At 46.0% G+C, this 19,979-nt stretch overlaps 1 protein-coding gene across 1 annotated transcript in view; it reads right to left on the minus strand.

The window, feature by feature from the left end:
• The window catches only part of Drc11 (dynein regulatory complex subunit 11), a 120,295-nt gene that overhangs the window by 75,259 nt on the left and 25,057 nt on the right, over positions 1–19,979 (minus strand). The window contains exon 6 of the mRNA XM_021165896.3: positions 19,381–19,586. Coding sequence (XP_021021555.1) covers positions 19,381–19,586 — 206 coding nt within the window. The remainder of the gene's footprint in view (positions 1–19,380; positions 19,587–19,979) is intronic.

Below are 19,979 nucleotides of genomic sequence, written 5' to 3' on the forward strand. Positions count from 1 at the left end.
TTTGCATGTTACCTCTTAATTGTAGAATATATCAATTTTCACAGTAACAGTTAACATTAAACCCCACAGTATTTTTTTGTAAAATAATATTTAAATATATTCATCTGATTGTACTTTACTTCTTGTAATTTAGGTCCTGTGTGCCCCTGAGCATGTTAGGGTCAGCTCTAGTGGGCGTGAGAGCCGCAGGGTAGAGGTGCTGATAGCAAGAGGGAACGGCGGATGTTATTTAGGTTCCCATGGTAATTTTGGCATTAAACAGCTGGAGCTTGACAGCTGTGACTGCAGGTGATGCCCTCCTGGAGCCTCCCAGAAGGAACTGAAGACCCCAAATTATACAGTGTCAGGACCCCAAATTATACAGTGTCAGACCCAAGACGCTTTTGATTAACAGTGGAAAACGAAGTCTGTGTCTTGGGGAATCCTGTGCCTCTGGCTCCCATTCCCCATAGTACCCTCTCTCCCACAGTCCTGGACCCTATGGTTGGTAGAAGCTGCCTTCTCCTGGACACCTGGACACACGTAGCCATACTACTCATGGAACTGGGAGTCCATAGGCCGGGACCTGGAATGCTTGGCTGTGCTTGGGAATAAAGCGCTGAGTGTGGGGACCTTTCAGTGATGGGTACTTGTGTCTTCACTTGCTCCAACAGCCAGGTACCCCAGGGAGCCACCACCTCCCTGTCACCTCCTTCAGAAACACTTCTGTTCCTGAGGGCTTAGTTTGCTCTTTGGGCTTGACCTCAGAAGCCACTCTTTTTGGGTTCTTTCTCCCTTCAGTCTTCCATCCTTCCTTTACTCCTCCCCTCCTCCCCCTCCTCCCTCCTCCCCTTTTCCCTCCTCTCCTCCTCCCTCCTCCCCTTTTCCCTCCTCCCCTCCTTCCTTCCTCCCCTCCTTCCTTCCTTCCTTCCTTCCTTCCTTCCTTCCTTCCTTCCTTCCTTCCTTCCTTCCTTCCTTCCTTCCTCCCTCCTCCCCTCCTCCCCTCCTCCCCTCCTCCACCTCATCTGCTACCCTGTGAATCCTGCAGCTCCTCCTTTGGCATGCTCTCTTTCCCTAGCTCTTACCGCTTGAACTCAGCTGGGAGAACAGTCCACATCCAGAGACTACCCATTCAGACAGTTCTCACAGGTGTAGAGTGTTGCACTGTGGCCCTGACTCCAGAGATGCACACATTGAAGTGTTAACCTCAGCACCTCAGGATATGGCCTTTTTGGAAAGGAGATCCTAGCAGCTGTGCTTGGTTAAGACCAGGCTCCACCTCACAGTCCCCAGAAAGAGCCAACCTGCTGACACTCTGGGCTTCCTGCCCAGAACCCAGAGGATACATTCCTGCTGCTCGGCCACCCAGACTCAGCACCATAATTATAGCTGGGGCCCAGCATCCTAGTACACAGCTTATGGCCTAGTGTGGGTCTCCTGCCCTTTAAAGGGCATTTTGTTTTGATGCTGTCGGAGGGTTTTTATTGCTGTGATTAAACACCATCATTATAAGCAATGTGGGCAGGAAAGGGTTTATTTTAGCTTATAGCTCCCTACCTCAGTCCATCTCTGAGGTAAGTGAGGACAGGAACTTAAGTGGGGCAGGAACCTGGAGACAGGAGCTGATGCAGAGGCTATGGAGGGGTGCTGCTTACTGGCTTGCTCAGCCTGCTTTCTTACAGCACCCAGGACCGCCAGCCCAGGGATGGCACCACTCACAGTGATCTGGGCCCTCACACATCAATAATCAATCATCAATTAAGATAAAGCACCACAGGCTTGCCCACAGGCTAATTGGATGGAGTATTTTCTAAATTGAAGTTCCCTCTTTCCAAATGGCTCTGGCTTGTGTCCGGTTGACATAAAACTAGCCAGCACATGCTGTGTTGCAGTTGGACGGCACAGCACTGTTTCTGAGAGGTCCTCTTGCCCTGGTTTCCAGTGCTCTGCATCTCCCTGCTTTCCTCCTCTCTTGCTAAGAGCCTTTTCTCTTCCACATACAACACAGGGATAGATCCTGTCCCCTTCTTGGCGGGAATGCAGTGGGCTCTCTTTTCTCACACAGATGACCTCTCTCCTGGGTGCTTTTCCATCCCTTACCTGTGAAACTGAAGCCCCAGGGCTCAGACTTAGGGCTCCTCATTCTGTTTGTCCGTCTCACACCCCGTTGTCTGGCCCCATTTCACAGCTTGACTCAACATGTGTGTGCTCAGCTCTTTAACCCCGACTCCATTTCTCACCTCTCTCTGGCTCTCACTTCTCCCTGGTGGACAACTGACCCAGATCCAGTTGTCCACCCCTAACCCCAGAAGCACACAAATTCTGATATTAAGTGTCTATCACTCGAGCCCTCTCTACCTCTGCCTACTGCAGAGACTCTGTTCTGGTCACTCCAAGGGGTGCTCCAGGGAGCACTACCTGGAGCCATTCTCAGCTGTCTCTTTCCCATTGCTTCCACCTTCCTAGTATGTCTTGAGAGTGACTGGTAAACACCACTACATTAGGGCCAGGGTACTGGCACCGAGTACTTGCTTACACTAGGAACTGGTCTCTTAACTGTTCTGTGGCCCTACCCCAGGTGGCAGGTAAGTGACCCTTTTAAAACAAGTCATGCGATGCCATTTATTTGCTCAAAGGTCACCAGTTCTTTCAAAACAAAACTTTTCTCATATTGTCAGGTTAAGGCTTATTCCAAGCTCACTTGGGAAAACTGATACCAGATCCCCTTTCATTCTTAAAGCTGAACTGGTTTGGGCCTTAAGTTACAAGGCTTCTCCGATGACCCTGGCCCCATGTGATGCTGCCCAGAGCCTCCATTACCCTGACTCCTGTACCTTTCCCTGCATGTCTAATCCTGGCCGCTCTGGCTGCCTTCTGCCCTCCCCCCACCCCCCCCCATCCTCTTGACTGGAAAAATGCACCAAGTGACTGATTCCTTCGTTATTTATTTATTTATTTATTTATTTATTTATTTATTTTCGAGACAGGGTTTCTCTGTGTATCCCTGGCTGTCCTGGAACTCACTCTGTAGACCAGGCTGGCCTTGAACTCAGAAATCTGCCTGCCTCTGCCTCCCAAGTGCTGGGATTAAAGGCGTGCACCACCACTGCCTGGCTCCTTCTTCATTTTAAATCTGCTCGAGTGTCATAGTGCAAGACAGCTCCTGCCTAGCTACACTGTATGATATAAGCTGACCAAATACAATCTTTTCCTCCCATTTTACAACCAAAAAAAAAAAAAAACCCAAAACAAAAAACTGTTAGAGGCACACATCTGTGGCATGAAGATAGGAGAACACCAAATTACATTGGGGACGATAACCTGGGTCTCTCTCTGCAATCCGGAAAATGGTTTAATGGAGGGAAGAATCTTTTCTATTTAAAATGAATTTTGAGGCATATTTTTTTGCACAGTTCTGAGAGGTTCAATGTGCTGAGATTGTGCGTAATTGTTCAAATTACAGCTTTCCCTCAACTATGATTTCAAAGCCTTGATTATCTTTAATCTTTCATGTCAGTCTTGCTGACATACAGCTGATAGCATGCTAGAATGCCATTTCAGAATCCTGCCACCTCCCCAGGTCCCTTTGCCCACTTCCATTCACCCCCAATTGCTGCAACAGGCAAGTCAAGCGAACATCAGAACCTCCAGGTGGTACAATCGATGCAAAAAGCTTCCTGGGAAATAGACAAAGCCAACTCCAAGGGATCTATCTACCAGTTCACACCTGTCTATAGAGCAACGCAGGCAGTGGGGCATGGGGCGCGGGGAGGGAAGAGAGGGGAGGAGAAGAAGGAGGAGGAGGAGGAGGGGGAGGAGGAGGCAGCTGTCAAGGAACAGAAAGCTTGAAAATGGATGCTGTGTTGGTAAAGCAAATCTTCGGAAGTTACGACCTATTTGTCAACACAAATATGTCACCTACAAGCAATCACTGGCGTACGTTACAGGGATGGCATTTTCTAAAGTAACCTTTTTAACTTTGAGGGGGCATTTATTGCATATGCATGTTCACATGTGTGCACGTGTGTACTCATGCATATGGAGGTCAGAGGACCACCTTTGGTGTTGTAACAGGGTCTCCCATTGGCCTGAAGCTCACTAGGTAGGCTGGCTGGCCACTAAGCCCGAGAGATCTCCTGTCTCTCTACTCTCCCATAGGATGTTGGTTACTATTAGGCTGGAAGCCTTGCTCATCCTCTACACAAGCTGGGACTCCCCCCTCCACAGAGACAACCCCCAAGTCTAACCTGACACGCCATCTCCCCCCACCCCACCTCCCCATTCCCACCTCCCCATTCCCAACAACCCACCCAAGAGTGCCCGCCCAGGGGCTCAGTTTCTGATCATGTATAGACACAGTCCCAGCTCCCAGCTGGCACGTCCTCACCTAGGCTCTATCAAACTGCCTTGCTTTAGCCTGGATGTGTGACTTCAGGGATCTTCACCATGGCAACCTTGCCATCGTTGGTGAACCCACCCCAGAACTGCTAATAAGCCGGCCCTTATTGTCTTTAACTCTGGTCTAATCTGGTTTATATTTGCATCACCAAGGGAGAGAAAACCCCTCTTAGTTACATGGACGGGTTCTGGTGGTTGAACTCCCGTTCCTGAGCTTGCAAGGGGCAAACTTACTGAGTTATCTGCCCAGCCCATGATATTTTAAATTTTACCAAGACAAATAGTAATTTCCAAAAAGATATTTCTGGGTTTCCAAAAATGTACTGAGAAAATGAAAACACGACATTTTAGAGGTTGTTTAGTATTTTTAAGAGGATGAAGGTCACCTCTCCATCACTAAGTCCAAAGTCACCTCTGGAATGCTGGAAGTTGAAACCCAGAAAGCAAGTGGACCGGGCAAGGGGCAGCTGGAGCATTCATCCCTGCTGGCAGCCAGGCTTGAGCCTTCAATGCTGTGGAGTCCTGGCGCTCCACTGGGGTGGGACTGATGTGGACTGTAAGTAGCTTTTGGCCTTTCCTTTTCTTTTAGGACCAATCACAGGGCTCTGACCCCAAATTCTCCAAGCATATTTCTCCTCCACTGTGACAGTGGCCTTGGGATCTGGCTTCCACCCGCTAGTCTTGGCTCTAACAGATGTGGTAGTGCCCTGAGTCTGCCTCGGTCTCAGACAAGAACCCCTGGCCAGACACCATAGAGACCGTTTCTGCTGCCCACTCCAGCTAGGTCCAACGGGGCCTGTCAGTGTCTCTTGTCCCACAGGGGATTTTACACCATGTGTATTTGCGTAGCATTTATGTGGTTTCTGGGAGATTCAGGAAATGCTTCTGCCCTGTCCTGTGCATTAAAGACCACACCTCTGTATCTCTCAGCTCCAAGGTAGAGGTTACCCTGGGGACTCTGAACTCCTGAGAGAGTCAGCAGCCCAGGCTGTCCTGTCCTGCCTTGTCCGGACCCACTCAGCCCTCCTCAGCCACTTCAGATTTCAGCCTGTGGACATCTCTGCTAACCACAACAGCCTGTTCTGCAACATCAGATGCTTTGTGCAAGAAATATTTTCCAGGAGTTAAGTTCTTGTGGTTTTAAGTGGAGAGAACAGAGCTGCGCGTACAGTCACCACACTCTTCCTCCCAGTGGGTGTTTGCAGGATGCTGGAAGTGCACCCGGAACTCATCAGTACAGCATTTAGTGAGAAAGACCAGGCATTGGGGGAGATCACCACAGCCTTGCTTTTGCTTCAGAGCAAAGGGGACAGAAGGGATCCCCTGTGCCCATGTCTTTAGGTGATGACCTGAGGGTGGGCTGGAGCCAGGCCGGTGAGCTCTGATCCACTTTGGTATCTCTTCAACACAGCAAGTAGGAATGACGTGTCAAATGAAGTAAGCCACAGAGCAGAACAGTTTATAATCAAAGTAGCTGTCGGACTCGGCTGGTTTCTCTCCTTTCTTAGGGTCTCATTACTGAGCAGACCTCATAATTTCTGCAGTGGGTTTTTCCAGTTTTATTTTCAAATATTTACGCTTTTGTGGCGTCTCTTCCAGGACATTAAATTCACTGTTTCTGTAACCAGTCAGCTCTAACAATGTAGTGACTGAAACTGTATTCTTCTGTGCTGGCTCCCTTTTAAAAATGCATTTATTAGGAATTCCTTGTTCCATCTATGTCTGTCAGCTCCGGGGCCACCCTCTTAGTCCACTGATCTATGCAGATGCTCTCTTCTTAGCATCAAGCAGTTACCTTATTTTTCTTTATAATGCACTTTAGAATATGCGGCCATTTGTTCTTCCTCCTTGCTCTTAGTTTCTTATTTTAATCCTAATGACTTTAATAATTATATTTCACGTGCAACAAATAATCCTGTTGAGATTTTTAATTGAAACTGTGTTATCCCTATAAATCTCCAGGGGGAGGGGCACGGTTCACCATCTTTCCATCTCGCTGGAGCAGAGCCCATCCCTCCATCTCTCCCTGTGACTCTTGCTTCTGACCATCATGGATGCTTCCCATGCATGGGTTGCCTGACAATATTTAATAGTACAGCTTCCTGCTTTCCGTCGGACATTTATTCTTGTTATTTCCCCTTTGTATGATTCTGGTTATCAATACACATTGCAGCAGTTATGCGTAGGTAGGGACAGAGGTTATGCCTGTTGCCTGTGAAGTGTGTCTCCACTGAGGACTGGGCATCTTTGATCCATTCACCCACCCTGCTCATTGACAGTAGGCTCATTGAGTTTGTGTGGTGTGCTAAACAGTGTCTGTGGCCCTGAGAAAAAATCAGCAGGTAGAAGATATAATAGTCTCTCTCTATCTGGCTTACATCTTGTCATACTTAACTAAATGCCATTACAGTTTGTCCTTTCTCCCATGTTTTAGATTTTCAGGTAGGAACAACACATTTAAAGTGATCAAAAGCTTTCTCTGCATAAGCAGAAACAATCATGTGGCTTCATGGATGAAGATAATTAATGTTCAACTTCCCTACCGTGTAGCTAACTGCATTTGTAAGGACAAATACTAACATTTGAATTGCGCATCTCCTGGAAAGGCCAAAGTACTTTTGAAGTAACTAAATGATTTGCAGAAATTCTGAATGTACCAACGAGTAGGAAGTGAGCAATCAAAACAGGATGGGATGCACGGATACCACGGGTACCACGGGATAGTAAGAAACCGATGACAGCACAAGTCCAGCCCACTCCCTGCCCTTCCACATTGCCTGTAAAAGGAAAAGCAAAACACTAGGGACAATTCTGAGAGCAGAAAGGGTGGGCAGGCTCTCCTGAGCTAGGGTTCTCACAAAGGAGAGGGAAACCTCATGGCCTTTGACAAAGGGGTGCCTGAGCGCCCAGGATACATTTGGACACCACCACAGCATGTCACACTTGCCCCCAGGGCCTTTGACAGGACTGTTACAGCTGTGTGTGTGCATGTGTATGTGTATGTCTATGTGTGTGCGTCCATGTGAACATGTGTGTGTATACGTGCAGTGCATATGTGCACACATGTGCATGTGTATGTTTGCATGTATGTCAGACTATGTATGCATAGGTTTGTGAGTGTTTATGTCTCTGTGTGTGTGTATATGAGTGTATGTGCATGATGAGTGTGCATATGTGTGTGTGTATGAGTGTACATGTATGAGTGTGCATATGTGTGTGTGTGTGTATTGGGGACTGAACCCAGGGCCATGGATGTGTGTACATTAGAACATACATATCTATGACTGAGTTATATCTTCAAGCTTAGTGGTTTTTGTGGTTGTTGTTGTTTTAAAATTTGAGACCAGGTCTTGCTAAATTGCTAATTGGTCTTGAACTCACCCTGTAGCCCAGATAGATCTTGAATCTCAGATCATCCGGTTTCAGCCTCTGCAGTAGCTGGGATTACAGGTCAGTGCTACCAGATCCCTCTCTGAAAGGATGGTTATAGTGCCAGGTGTGGTGGCACACTTATAACGCAGCACTAAGGAAACGGAGGCAGGCAAGCACACTGCTGTGTGGATGCCAAGAAAGTAAGCTTAGTTAGCATAGTCTCATGCCGATCAAGGAGCAGTTGGGAGAATAGATGTATAATAAGCAGGATTTGACTGGAAATGATGAAAGCTGTGTGGTAGCTGCCACTGGCTACTGCGGTGATGGGGAGAAAGTAGGAAGTCACCTTGTAGGATGGCTCAGCAGGTAACTCCTCCCACTGCTGCCCCACAGCCAAACCTAACAGTCTGTGTTCAATCCCTGGGAGCCACGAGAATGTGGAAGGAGAGAACCGACTCTACAAAGCTGCTCTCTGTGGCATGTGCACACACAAACAGTAACATAAATTACAGGAAAAAAATCTCCACTGGGCTAGAGAGATTGCTCAGTGGTTAAGAACATTGACTGCTCTTCCAGAGGTCCTGAGTTCAATACCCAGCAACCACATGGTGGCTCACACCCATCTGTAATGGGATCTGATGCCCTCTTCTGGTGTGTCTGAAGACAGCTACAGTATATATATTTCTTTAAAACAAAATAAAACAAATCTCCACCAGGGCTGAGGTATTTCCATTTTTGCAAAAGTTTAGGTTCATTGTTTTAAAATAGAACCTTGTGCCCGCTGGGCCATTTTTATATTTCCTTTGACTTCTGGAAACTCTACAATTACATGTGACAAATGATGGGGCCGATGTTAACTTCTTATAAAATTTATTTGGCAACTAATGTTGTCTTTCTCACTAAAAACATGATGGACACTGAGTGCTGTTTTCCTGTTCTTTTATCTGAGTGAGCTGAGGGAAAACGCTTCAGCCTCATATTTTTCTGTTAACAAATGGGAGGTGTGGTACTTGGTAAAAGTTGGGGCCTATTAAAAATTTATGGATATTGTCAAAAATTCTCATACAAATGTGCAAATGGTCAGTCTGGAGTTCACAGTGATTTAGAAAGCAGAACTCCTCAAATGATAAATTTCCCCCCCGAGGCCCGACACCAAGCTTCGACGGGTCTCACCGTCTCAGACTCGCAGGACAGAGATTTATCTGTGTTTCATCAAGTATGAAAAATAGATGGATGGAGGGGTTTCCGGCCGATCCCCCCCAGTCATCCAGCCACCTCCATTAATGTCAGCAGCCCCATAAATTTCTCCCAAGTTCTAAAGTAAGCAGCTTGTGCCACTGCACAGAAGCCTCCAAAGGTGTCATTTGCTGCCTATAAATTCACAGGCACTCAATAAAGGCAATGGACTACACATGGACTTGATTATGTGGCCTCCGTGGGACACAAAGTGGACCTGTGCTCAGAGGAGACCAGGAGAGCCCTGTGCACCCCAGCCACTTGATCCTAGTGCTGGATAGGAGAATCATCAGTCTATCACAAACACCTTGATTATTAGTGGATATTATTATGGTACCAGTCAGAATCAAGGCTTCCTTCTCGGTCCAAGACATCTTGAATTCTGTTCCTGTTTGAATCTGACAAGCCTCCCCCAGACCCGTACAGACAGTCTGCTCTTTCCTTTACAATTTAATGAAAAGGAACCATTCACTAGGGGTTACTTGAGAATCTATGCTGTTTTGGTCCTCTGTTGAGAAAGTGACAAGCAGGTCTTACTTCTGTTTTCCTATCCCAAATACCATTTATGTGGGAGAGTTAATACTCAGGAAAGAGCTGACCCTGTCAGAATGAAAGCAAAGGGCTTTCTTCACTGTCTCCCATTCCCTTCAAGACATGGCTTGAAGCCCAGCCAGCGTCCCCATGTCCCTTCCTCATCAGAAGGAGCTTCGTCTGTCCTGTCCTTTTCCAAACTCCTCTGCTTGTTTGATCAAGTGGCAAGTGAGTGTGACTATATTTATAAAATAAGAAGGTGTGTGGCTGTTTCTGTCCAAGCAGTGTCTACACAAAGCATGGAGTGCAGGGATGAAGGGTTTCTGCCTGTTACGAACTGGGAGACTCTGAGTGTGAAAACCCATTCTGTGTTCTATCCTCACAGTGCTCAGTCCCTTCAAGGAGGTGGCCACACTCCATCCCACTTCCTGTTACACACACTGCAGGAGAAATACTTGGATGTGAGCTCTCCCACATCTAAGCACGTCTTCATTTCTTTGGTGGTACTTGGTCACACTTTGGAGATAGAAGATATCCTAAGAGGAGTGCTAAGTACGACTGGTGGCTAGCATGCTTCTGAGAAGTCACTATCAGGGGAAGAGTGCTCTGTCCTTGCAGTTTGTGGGGTACACTGAGAATGAAAAGGGCTCATGGCTTTTGTCTGGATCCGTGTATGGGTCTAGGCAAAGGGAATCAGCATACTATATTTTCTGAAGAGCCTAGTGTCTATCTTTCATTGAGCCCTAGTACCTGGATCGAAGACCACAAGAGCCCCTAGTTGCTGGGCGCTCTTAATTTGATTCACTGTGACGAGCCCCATTAAAGCTTGTGGTTTCACATGGGCTAGCACCTATCCCTGAGGCCTCAGTGAACGGTGCCCGAATCTTGAGTTCTTTCCCGGCCTCTTCTTATGTCCCCTGTTGAACCTCATCTATTTTTCATGGAAGTGATGGCCGAGAGGAAGACACTTTGGCTTCTTACTCGAATAACCCACATGTGTTTGCCTCTCCTCTGCTGAGTGCAGCTGCTTCTGAGAATTCACTGAATATGTAATTACACAAAGAATCCACAATAATGAGCCCTAGACTCATCTCTCCATGTGTGACCATCCCCCTGTCTTTCTCAGTCTTCTGCTACATTCTGAATGTGCCTCAGAATCCCTGAGGGAAAAATATAGAAAACATGAAGGAAAAGAAATCAAACCTAGCTGGGATCCCAGCCATCCAGAGGGTATCTGACAGGAGCAGGCTGGTGGCTTCTTTTCATGTCACTGAAAGTTCTCAGAAGGAAGCTCTGCCTTTTCCCTGGAGACCACCCTGGAGCTACACAATGCCCACATTTCTAGAGGTCTCTCCCCTGTGTCTTCATTCTCCAACTGCTAGTCACTGGATGGACTTTTAGCCAAGTGGCCTAACTTCCACAAGCCCTCAGTGTCACATGGGAAATACATGAGGCAAGCCACAACTGACTTCCTTAAATCCCAGGATTCTCCCCGTCTCTTCTCTCCTGACCCCTGTCTTTCTCTCTCAGTGACTTGCTCTTTCCTCCTAAGTACATTGCAGGAAGACACGAAGCTATGTAGGGAAGAGGAAGAGTGAGGAGTGAGGAGAGACCTGGGCTCCCAGGTGATATCTAATGAGCCCGTGGCTGTGGGCATTGCTGCGGCTTGAACATGAAATCTTCCCCAAGGGCATACGTGTTTGAACACTCCGTTCCCATCTGTGGTGCTGTTTCAGAAGGCTTTAGGACCTTTACAAGGTGGTGCATCATGGGAGGAAGTAGTCATTGAGTGTGAGCTCAGAGGTTTGATAGCCTGACCCCACTTTTTGTCTGTTCTCTTCCTCCTGTCTGCAAGCTCCCTTACTCTCCCACTCCCATGCCTTCTCTACTGTGAGTGACTTTCTCCTCAAATTGAAAGTCAAAATAAGCCCTTCTTCCTTTAGGTTGCTTCTCACCAGCCAGCAAATTTCTGTTCCCAGCCTGACCATCGAGGACATGGAGACTCTGCATTGACAGCTTCTCCCATGCACCATGGGAGGGAGGTACCTGCACCTAAGGACTCCCCTACTTAAAAATACCAAAACTGTGCACTAAGATGGGGTGTGGGGAATGGACTTAATGTCATTTAAACTATACTTTTTAAAACACAAAACCCCCCAAATGACTGAAACCGCCTCCAGAAAGAATGCACAGCATAGGTGATCCCAGACAAGCTGCTCTCCTGCCTTGAGGCCCGAGGACATTCCACACTTGCTGTTTTGTGACATGGACCCTTCTATGACCTCTCTCCCATCAACATCTACCCCGCCCCCTCAGATCTTCCTCTCTGTACTGCCCCCACAAACCAGTATATCCTTTGTAAGTTGGTAGGCAACTGTGACTAAGAGATCACAAAACATGCCTATGGCTATGGATGTCAGAGTGCTAGACCACGAGATGAAACATGGGATAACACGGATGCAACAAATGTTCCAAACCATAGGTTGTGTGTCTGAGGGGGCGCCACAAGTCCACATTATTCTGATGATGTCATATTTATCAATCTATCTATCCTGTTCATGAAGTAGGCATTAAGACTGTCCCCACTACTAGCATACACTTAGATGAGGGAGCAAATACAGAGGGCACAGGTATGGCTCAAGGTCACAAAGACTTAAAGTGGTAGAGTGGAGATTTAAACCCATATAGACTCTACTCTAGGGTCTCCACTCCCTTAGTTTGAAATCTTGTATGTATATGCAACATTCACAGTACATTTGCTTGTTGTCTATACAGGGTGCATCATTGCATTATAACATTAGCAGACGGTGGTGGTGGTGACACTTCCAGCCATGTAGCCACACTGCTGAGATCCAGCTTACTCCCTAGTCATTTAATTTGACCTTCACAGCGACTATTGTGTCTACTGGAAAAACAACATAAGCCTATATACAACTCAAAGCAGTCCTGGGTTTGAATGTGAAATATCACCCATAGGTCTATGTGTTTGAATACTTGATCCTCAGCTGGTGACACTAAATGTTGTGGAAACTTTAGGATGTGGCGCTTCAATGGAAGTAGTGCAACACTCAGGGTGGGCCTTGAGGGTTCTGAGTCCTGCTGCATTTTATTTCCACTTCCTGCTTCCCGACTGCTCTACCACCATGTCTTCTCAGTCACAACAGATGTGAGGGGTCAAACTGTGAACCACAGGAGAATGCTCTTATCTTAATTTTCTTCTTGTAAGGCACTTGATCACAGCAATGAGAATAGTAACATGGGAGTCTGCTGAAATGTGCCTGGAGAGGCCATCAAGCTGATCTGACTCCCATGCTGTAGCCCCCTTTTGAAAGGCTCCCTGGAAGTCACAGTGCTTTTAAACAAGGTGCCAGTTAGTTTTAACTGTCAACTTGCCACAAATCAGAATAACCCTTGAAGAAAGCCTTAGTGTAGAATTGTCCAGATCAGGTTGACTTGTGGGTCTGTCCCTGGGGTATTATCTTATTACCTAACCCAAGCCCACTGTGGGTGGCACTATTCCTTAGGCTGGGTCCAGAACTGTACAAGTTAAGAGAAAGCAGCAGAAGCTTAGAAAGAGCAGAAGCAGGGAGCTTGGGTGCATTCTCTCCCAAATAGCCCTCCCCCTTTTTGAGATAGGATTTCTCTATGTACAGAGTCCTGGCTGACCTCACTCTGTAGACCAGGTCGGCTCTGTCTCTCCAGTACTGAGATTAAAGGCATGTGCCACCACACCAGCTGCATTAGTTTGCTTTGTTCTTGAGTGGATATGGTATGATCAATTGCTTCAAGCTCCTGCCTGGGTGACTTCTCTTCCACGATGGACTGTAACCTGAGATTACAATACAAATAAAAATTCTCCTGTCCTATGCTGCCTATGTCAGGGTGCTCATTCACAGCAACAGAAGTACCGAATCATTCAGCAGTGAATTGCAGAGGGACCATAAGATGGCCAAACCATCTTGGGGTCTTCATTTGTAAAGGAGAAGTACCGAATCATTCAGCAGTGAATTGCAGAGGGACCATAAGATGGCCAAACCATCTTGGGGTCTTCATTTGTAAAGGCCTTAAGACCTATAATTTGTGATGATGACCATTTACATGGTGCTGATGTAGGTGACTGGGAGCAGGAAAGACTGTTGCATCTTCAGGGATAAGAGCCCCAGTTCCACAGTCTGGTTGTGGCTGTTGTAACCTAGCTGGGTTTCAGTTGTGCATTGGATGAAGCTATGGCTAAGACCATGAGACTTTGGAATGAAGTTCACAATTGAGTCCAGAAACTCAACACAGTGGGTGTTGGTCTCAAGTGAAGACACACACTAAGTACAGCAAGTGCTTTCTGGAAACATCCCCATAGTTGTGCTTCTCACCATGGTAACCACTAGGGACATGTGGTTGCCTCAACCAAAGTTCAAATTAAATAAAATGAAATAAACAGCTGCGACTCCACTATGTTCCTTAGATGCAAAGTTGGAAGGCATGTTACAATGGAAAATGCATTTAATATATCTGCCCTGCTGATTATCCCAGACTGACCACAAGCACAGTACAGCACAGCACAGCACAGCACAGATTGACCTTGAGGTCATGGGGCTGACTGGGAGTTGTGCCTCCCTCTCCAGCTCCCTGCTACTACCCATGACTACCCATCACCAAGGATCAGAGGACATAGCTCTGGCCAAGGACAAGGTCCATGTTCAAGTTAGGAAAGCGATTTCTGTTTCTGTGGGATGTGCCCTGCTTTGCACATAGCCAAGTTGAACCTTTGTAAGTTGGAGCCAGCTCACATAGCCAGACTAAGTTGGCTTCTAAGTTGACTGTGCCAGGTATCAGAACCTAGAGAGTTCTCAGTGCCGCAGAGAGTCCTGTTGGGTGGTAACTTTGTAGAAAACCCAAAATCCTGTAGCTCGGTCTTCATTATCCTCCTGTGGGTGAAAAGGCTGCAAGGCCATCTCACAGGGCTGTCGGTGTGTGGTGGGCTGAACAGTGAACTCTGAAGAGCCTTGTCCTAATGTCTGTGATGCTGTGCATGCTCTGGAGGATGTACTGAACATCTGATAGGGGTTATCTGTGTCACGAGGTGGTCCTTCCATGTTGTCCTCAATACTGTGCAAAACATGTGCAGGGTGGTCAGAGGCACACAGAGGAGAGGGGAATGTGACCACTGATGTAGGGTGGAGTGACCTAGACACATAAGCCAAGGAGTAGCAGCCGCCACCAGGGGCTGGAAGAGACCATGACTGGGTTATCCTTGGAGTGTCTTGAGAGCACTGATCTGCCCTTTCACCTCAGGTCTCCAGTTTCCAGTTAAATCACCAAGATGGCAGATTTAATCCAGCAACAATAGCAAAGCAACACAGAGGCCAAACAAGGTCACGTGTAAAGCATTCTGGAAGTAGAATACATATTTGGGCAATAACAGTCTCTCCCTCCTCCCTGAATGTACACCTGCCTGATGTACCTGGTCACTAATGTGGCTATGATTACAAGTGAGACCCTGGGAGTTACGGTGAGGAACCCCACATCTGAGTTCTGACCCAGGAAGTTGGTTCTTCCTTGACCAATGACTGAAGCAGCCTCTGACTGCTTATGCTTCCCAGACCGAGCTCTTTAAACAGCCCACACTACAAACGCACCAAGAATGATGCATGCACAGCCACACCCTGCAGAAGATCCTAGGGCCGTACAGTGTAAAAGACTGGGAGAAGACAAACCAAAGGAGAGGAATGGAAGGTCTCTTGCAAGGGGAGATCACTCCCTAAAGATAATAATGACAAATGAAAGCTCAGTTATTATTCTAGTAATACACCCGAAGCTTAAGGTCTTTAATGCTTATATATGTGTATATTGATGTTAACATATGTATATATACATATACATACATATGTTAACATATGTTATATGTATAAATAACATATAAGTATATATGTTATATTTTATATAAATCATATATTTTATATAAATTATATAAAAGATACATATATGTGAATGTTTATATGAATATATGAGCATATTATATATCTATAAAATATGTTTACATTACATATCTATCTATATATCTATCTATCACAGATCCCTCAAAGAAGAAAACCCCGACACCATGACACAGAGAAGTGGATAAATGGCAGAACAGCTCAGAGAAGAACAACAAACAAAACCACCTCAAATAAGTTGGGGGTGCACACCTGTAACCCTGCCAATGAAGAGGCTGAGGCCAGAGGATCTGGGATTCAAGGCTATCCTGGGCTGCATAGTTAGGCCCTGTCTCAAAACAAAATCAAAAAATGAAAAGTATTTCCCAACCCCTAAATAATCAAATTAATACAAATTCCAAGATCATTTGATAACCTTCATTTTACCAGCTCTGCAAAATATTAAAAAGATTACAATCAGCTTATTAACCCGAGCACCCATGCAATTCAATGCCAAGCATTCATTAAAAAAAATTATTTTGGAAAGCTTCATGAGGCCGTGAGAAAGTTCATTGTTGAAGTTTTAAACATTAGCAAAAATATGAATAAATAAAACTACTTAAAATATATGTTGTAAAGGAAAGAGACAGGAAGGAATGTTACCAAGAAGTTTCAGAGTTGCCGTCTCTGTTTGCTGAAACTATACATAGGTTACATTTTCTTCATTAAACTCTACCTCAAATGAAGAGGTGTGGTTTTTGAAGTTTAACTTCCCAGTGGGAGGGGGAGGGGTAGAGGAAGAGAATAAAGACTAAGAACAACTAACAGCCATTATATTCATGTGTGAAGCTGTCAGATAATTTAAAAAATGATCTAGAATAGCTTAAAAATTGGCTTAAAAAACCAAATAATGAGAAGGCCCGGTAACACACCCCTGTGACCCAGCCCCTGGGAGGTCAGCATGGACTTCAGCGATGTGTTGAGTCAGAGCCCGAGGCCAGCCTGTGCGTATTGACCAGAGGAACTGAGAGGGGGGGTGTGTCCCCTACAGCTTCTCATGATCGCCTGCCCTGCCCCTGTGCATCTTTTGGGATTTATTCTGAGAACTGACTGTGTTTCATACTTCAAAAGACAATATTTGCTTTTATTTGCCTTTGATTCAAAAAAAGCAAGGCGAAGGCTCTTTATCAAAGTCCATCGGATGACTTTAATCCAATTATGAAAATAAATTTGCCCTCGACCTTACATAACTTCAAAAAGAGGAATTTTTATGCCTTTGTGAGTTCTGCCCAGTGTACCCACGAGGGGGCCTCTGACCAGACCCTGGATGGTGGGGTCAGCGACACCAGGAGGAAGTGTCCTCAGAGGACCCACCAGCTGCATTTTCAAAGAATTTCATAAATGCTGAAATAGCAGGGCATTCCTAGAGTGACAGCCTGGGTCGCTGAGGATTCAGGTAGGGATGATACCTCACCCCATTGCCATCCTACCCAATTCTGCATTAGGAACAACAGTCAAGCCTGTGATGAAGACATTCTAGTAAACCGTTTCCCTAAAATCCGAGTGTCTTAAATCAATGCAAGCAGATTGCCTCCCCACCAAATGTATTTTTGACTTTTTTTTTAAATCGTAAAAACAATACTTTTTATAGAAACAAAAGAGTTCTCCTGGTACAGAAGGTAGACTCTCCAGAGACCCCGCTCCCTAGAGCCTAACTGGAGACAGCCTTCACTTCTGCTGCATTCCCCAAAAGCTTTCCACACGTGTGCATGACGAAGATTAGGGTGGTCCACATGGTGTGAGCACGGCAGCCCCCTTATCTGTGTTTCTGCCCTCTGTGGTTTTGTCTGTGACCTGCTGTCAACTGTGATCTGAAAACACTTAGTAAACGATTCTAGAATAAACAGTTCGTGCCTTTTAAACGGTGTACCATTTAGAGCAGCGTGATAGAACGCTGTGCTGCGCTATTCTACATATCTCTGCAAACCACCACCACCACCACTACTACTACTACTGTATACACACACACACACACACACACACACACACACACTAGAAGCTTTATGGTGTCCAGTCATGCAGGAGGTTTGGGCATCTAGGGCTGTGTGTGTGTGTGTGCCTGTGTTTGTGTATGTGTGTGTACCCCTGTGATAGACACACAACAGTGAACTCATTCAGACTACTACCTCATTTCCATCACATGGCCCAGCACTATGGCGCTATTTAATGGGTGTCTGTCCATGCGAATTGTCTGCTCGCTCTTTACCCAGGCACTGTTCTGGGTGTCTGAAGCTTGGCTCTCTATGTATACAGGCAGACAAGAAGAAGAAGAAGAAGAGGAAGAAGAAGAAGAAGAAGAAGAAGAAGAAGAAGAAGAAGAAGAAGAAGAAGAAGAAGAAGAAGAAGAGCAGCAGTGACGAAAGATTCTTATTTGAAGTGATCACAATCTATGTATAAAAAACAGTTGACCCGAGGAGACTATGTTAGACCAGAACTTCAAATGGTATACCATTTACAAGGCATGAACTGTTTATTCTGGACACCTGTGTGCGTAAGCGTGTGTGTGTGTGTGTGTGTGTGTGTGTGTGTGTGTGTGTGTGTGCAGTAGTAGTAATAGTGTACAGCACATATTGTTCTATCATGCTACTCCAAATGGTACACCATTTAAAAGGCATGGAATGTTTGTTCTGGACACCTACCACCTACCACGAAGCTTTGGCATACAGTTTGACTATCACGCAGGGACGAGTATTTGATTTCCACAGGAAGTCAACATAGGGAGGGATGGTTGTGGACAGAGATTAGCTGTCCAGTTTCTAGAACAACACCCTTCCATTCCCTCAGCCCCTCCCCCCTCATTATTGTTACCTGGGAGCCTCTCTAGGTCCCGTGGCCTTAACAGTAACCAGCAAGTGGGTGCTGAGCCAGAGGCAGGTGAGTTCTCATCAGTGCTGTTGAGCTCTTTCTGAAAAGAGACTTACTAAATCCAAACCAGGAGGATTCCCAGATGTCTGCTCACAGCCTGCCTCCTCCCACCCCACATCCCCTCTCCCTGGTATGATTTTATTTAAAGAAAAAACTTGATTTTCCTATTTCTGACAATTCAGCTCTCTGATCCCAATGAGCTGACCAGTGTTGTCATGTTGAGTGTCTCAGGACCTGATGTCGGGGTGAACACACTGGCATGGGAAGAGATGTCTACAGTCCTTTCCTCAGCACATGATCATGATAGAGAACCCTTATTTATTCTCCCTTGAGATAAAACATACCTAAAACTGCTCCAGCAAACAAGTTGTAGACCATTTAGCATTTCATTTAAAAGCAGTAGGAAGTCTACTGCAAGAACAGTTCTGGTGCCCTGGCCTCTGAACTCCTAGTGGCGTATCATTTAGGGAATACTAGGTCCCAGCAGCACAGCTGTCTCCCAGACTGAGGGAGGGCCAGGGTCCAAGAGCCTGAAGCAATGGCTTGCTGGTTCACAATGGAAGGGCAGTCAGCTCTGGCTATTTCCAGTTCCCTGGGCTTTAGACACACCTGGCTGTGTAGACCCCTACCCATCACATTCTATTTTATGTGGTCACAGAGTAGTGCATGAGCCATATTTCCATATTTTAAAAAAAAGCAAACACAGGCCAAGAAGCAATTTAATTAAAAACATTTCTGAATCCCTAGCGATAGTATTTGAGTTTTTAAAAATGAAGTCCAGAAACCTCACGTCTCCGTACTGGATGCCTTGGTGTCCAAGAATATAACAAGCCAGGTGGTGGCTCATGTTTATAGTCCCAGGACTCCAGGGCTGAAGCAAAAGGCTTCCTTTAAATTCAAACCTGGCTTGGACTAAACAATGAGACCTTGTCACAAAAACAAAATAAAGCAAGCAAACAAGCAAGCAAGCAAGCAAGCCAACCAACCAACCCACCAACTGAGCTGAGCCACCCCAGAGACCACCTGTCACCTGCACTCAATGAACCACTGCCGGATCTGGTCCTGAAGATGCTCCTTGATGTCCGGGCCTTCCAGCATCTTCAGGTCCTCCTTGATATTTATTAAGGCTTCCTGGTAGTCCTGTTCGTGTTTTAGCTGCACCTCGTCCCTCAGATTCGTCACTTGTTTGGACTGGACAATGGCGTCACTGACTTCATTGAAGAGAGGGGATGGTTTCTGGAAATAACATCCCCCCCAAAGTTGAGACTAAAAGTCACAGGACTGTAGAAAACATTAGAATCAAATCCCATGTGTGGTTTTTTAGGGGGTCTTATCACAGACACATTTTTAAAATACATCTAGAGCACAAGCTCAAAGTGAGTGTGAGCACCCGAAGAACTCGTTCTCTCTGTGTGTGTGTGTGGGTGAGGATGTGGGGGGAATTGACACACACCACCTCACACACAGACGTGCCTCCAAGACAGCAAGGACCCATTGATGAACAACAATTTCAAAACTCTTAGGTAAAATAACTCTTTTATATTTTAAGTTTTAAGTATTTTAAGCTCATCTCAGATATTGTGTTATAATGACAGAAAAACTAGTACGTTCAGTAAGCCTAAAAATGTC

Source organism: Mus caroli, unplaced genomic scaffold (genome assembly GCF_978045245.1).
Source record: "Mus caroli unplaced genomic scaffold, Mus_caroli_1 scaffold_1, whole genome shotgun sequence".
NCBI classification, from domain to species: Eukaryota; Metazoa; Chordata; class Mammalia; order Rodentia; family Muridae; genus Mus; species Mus caroli.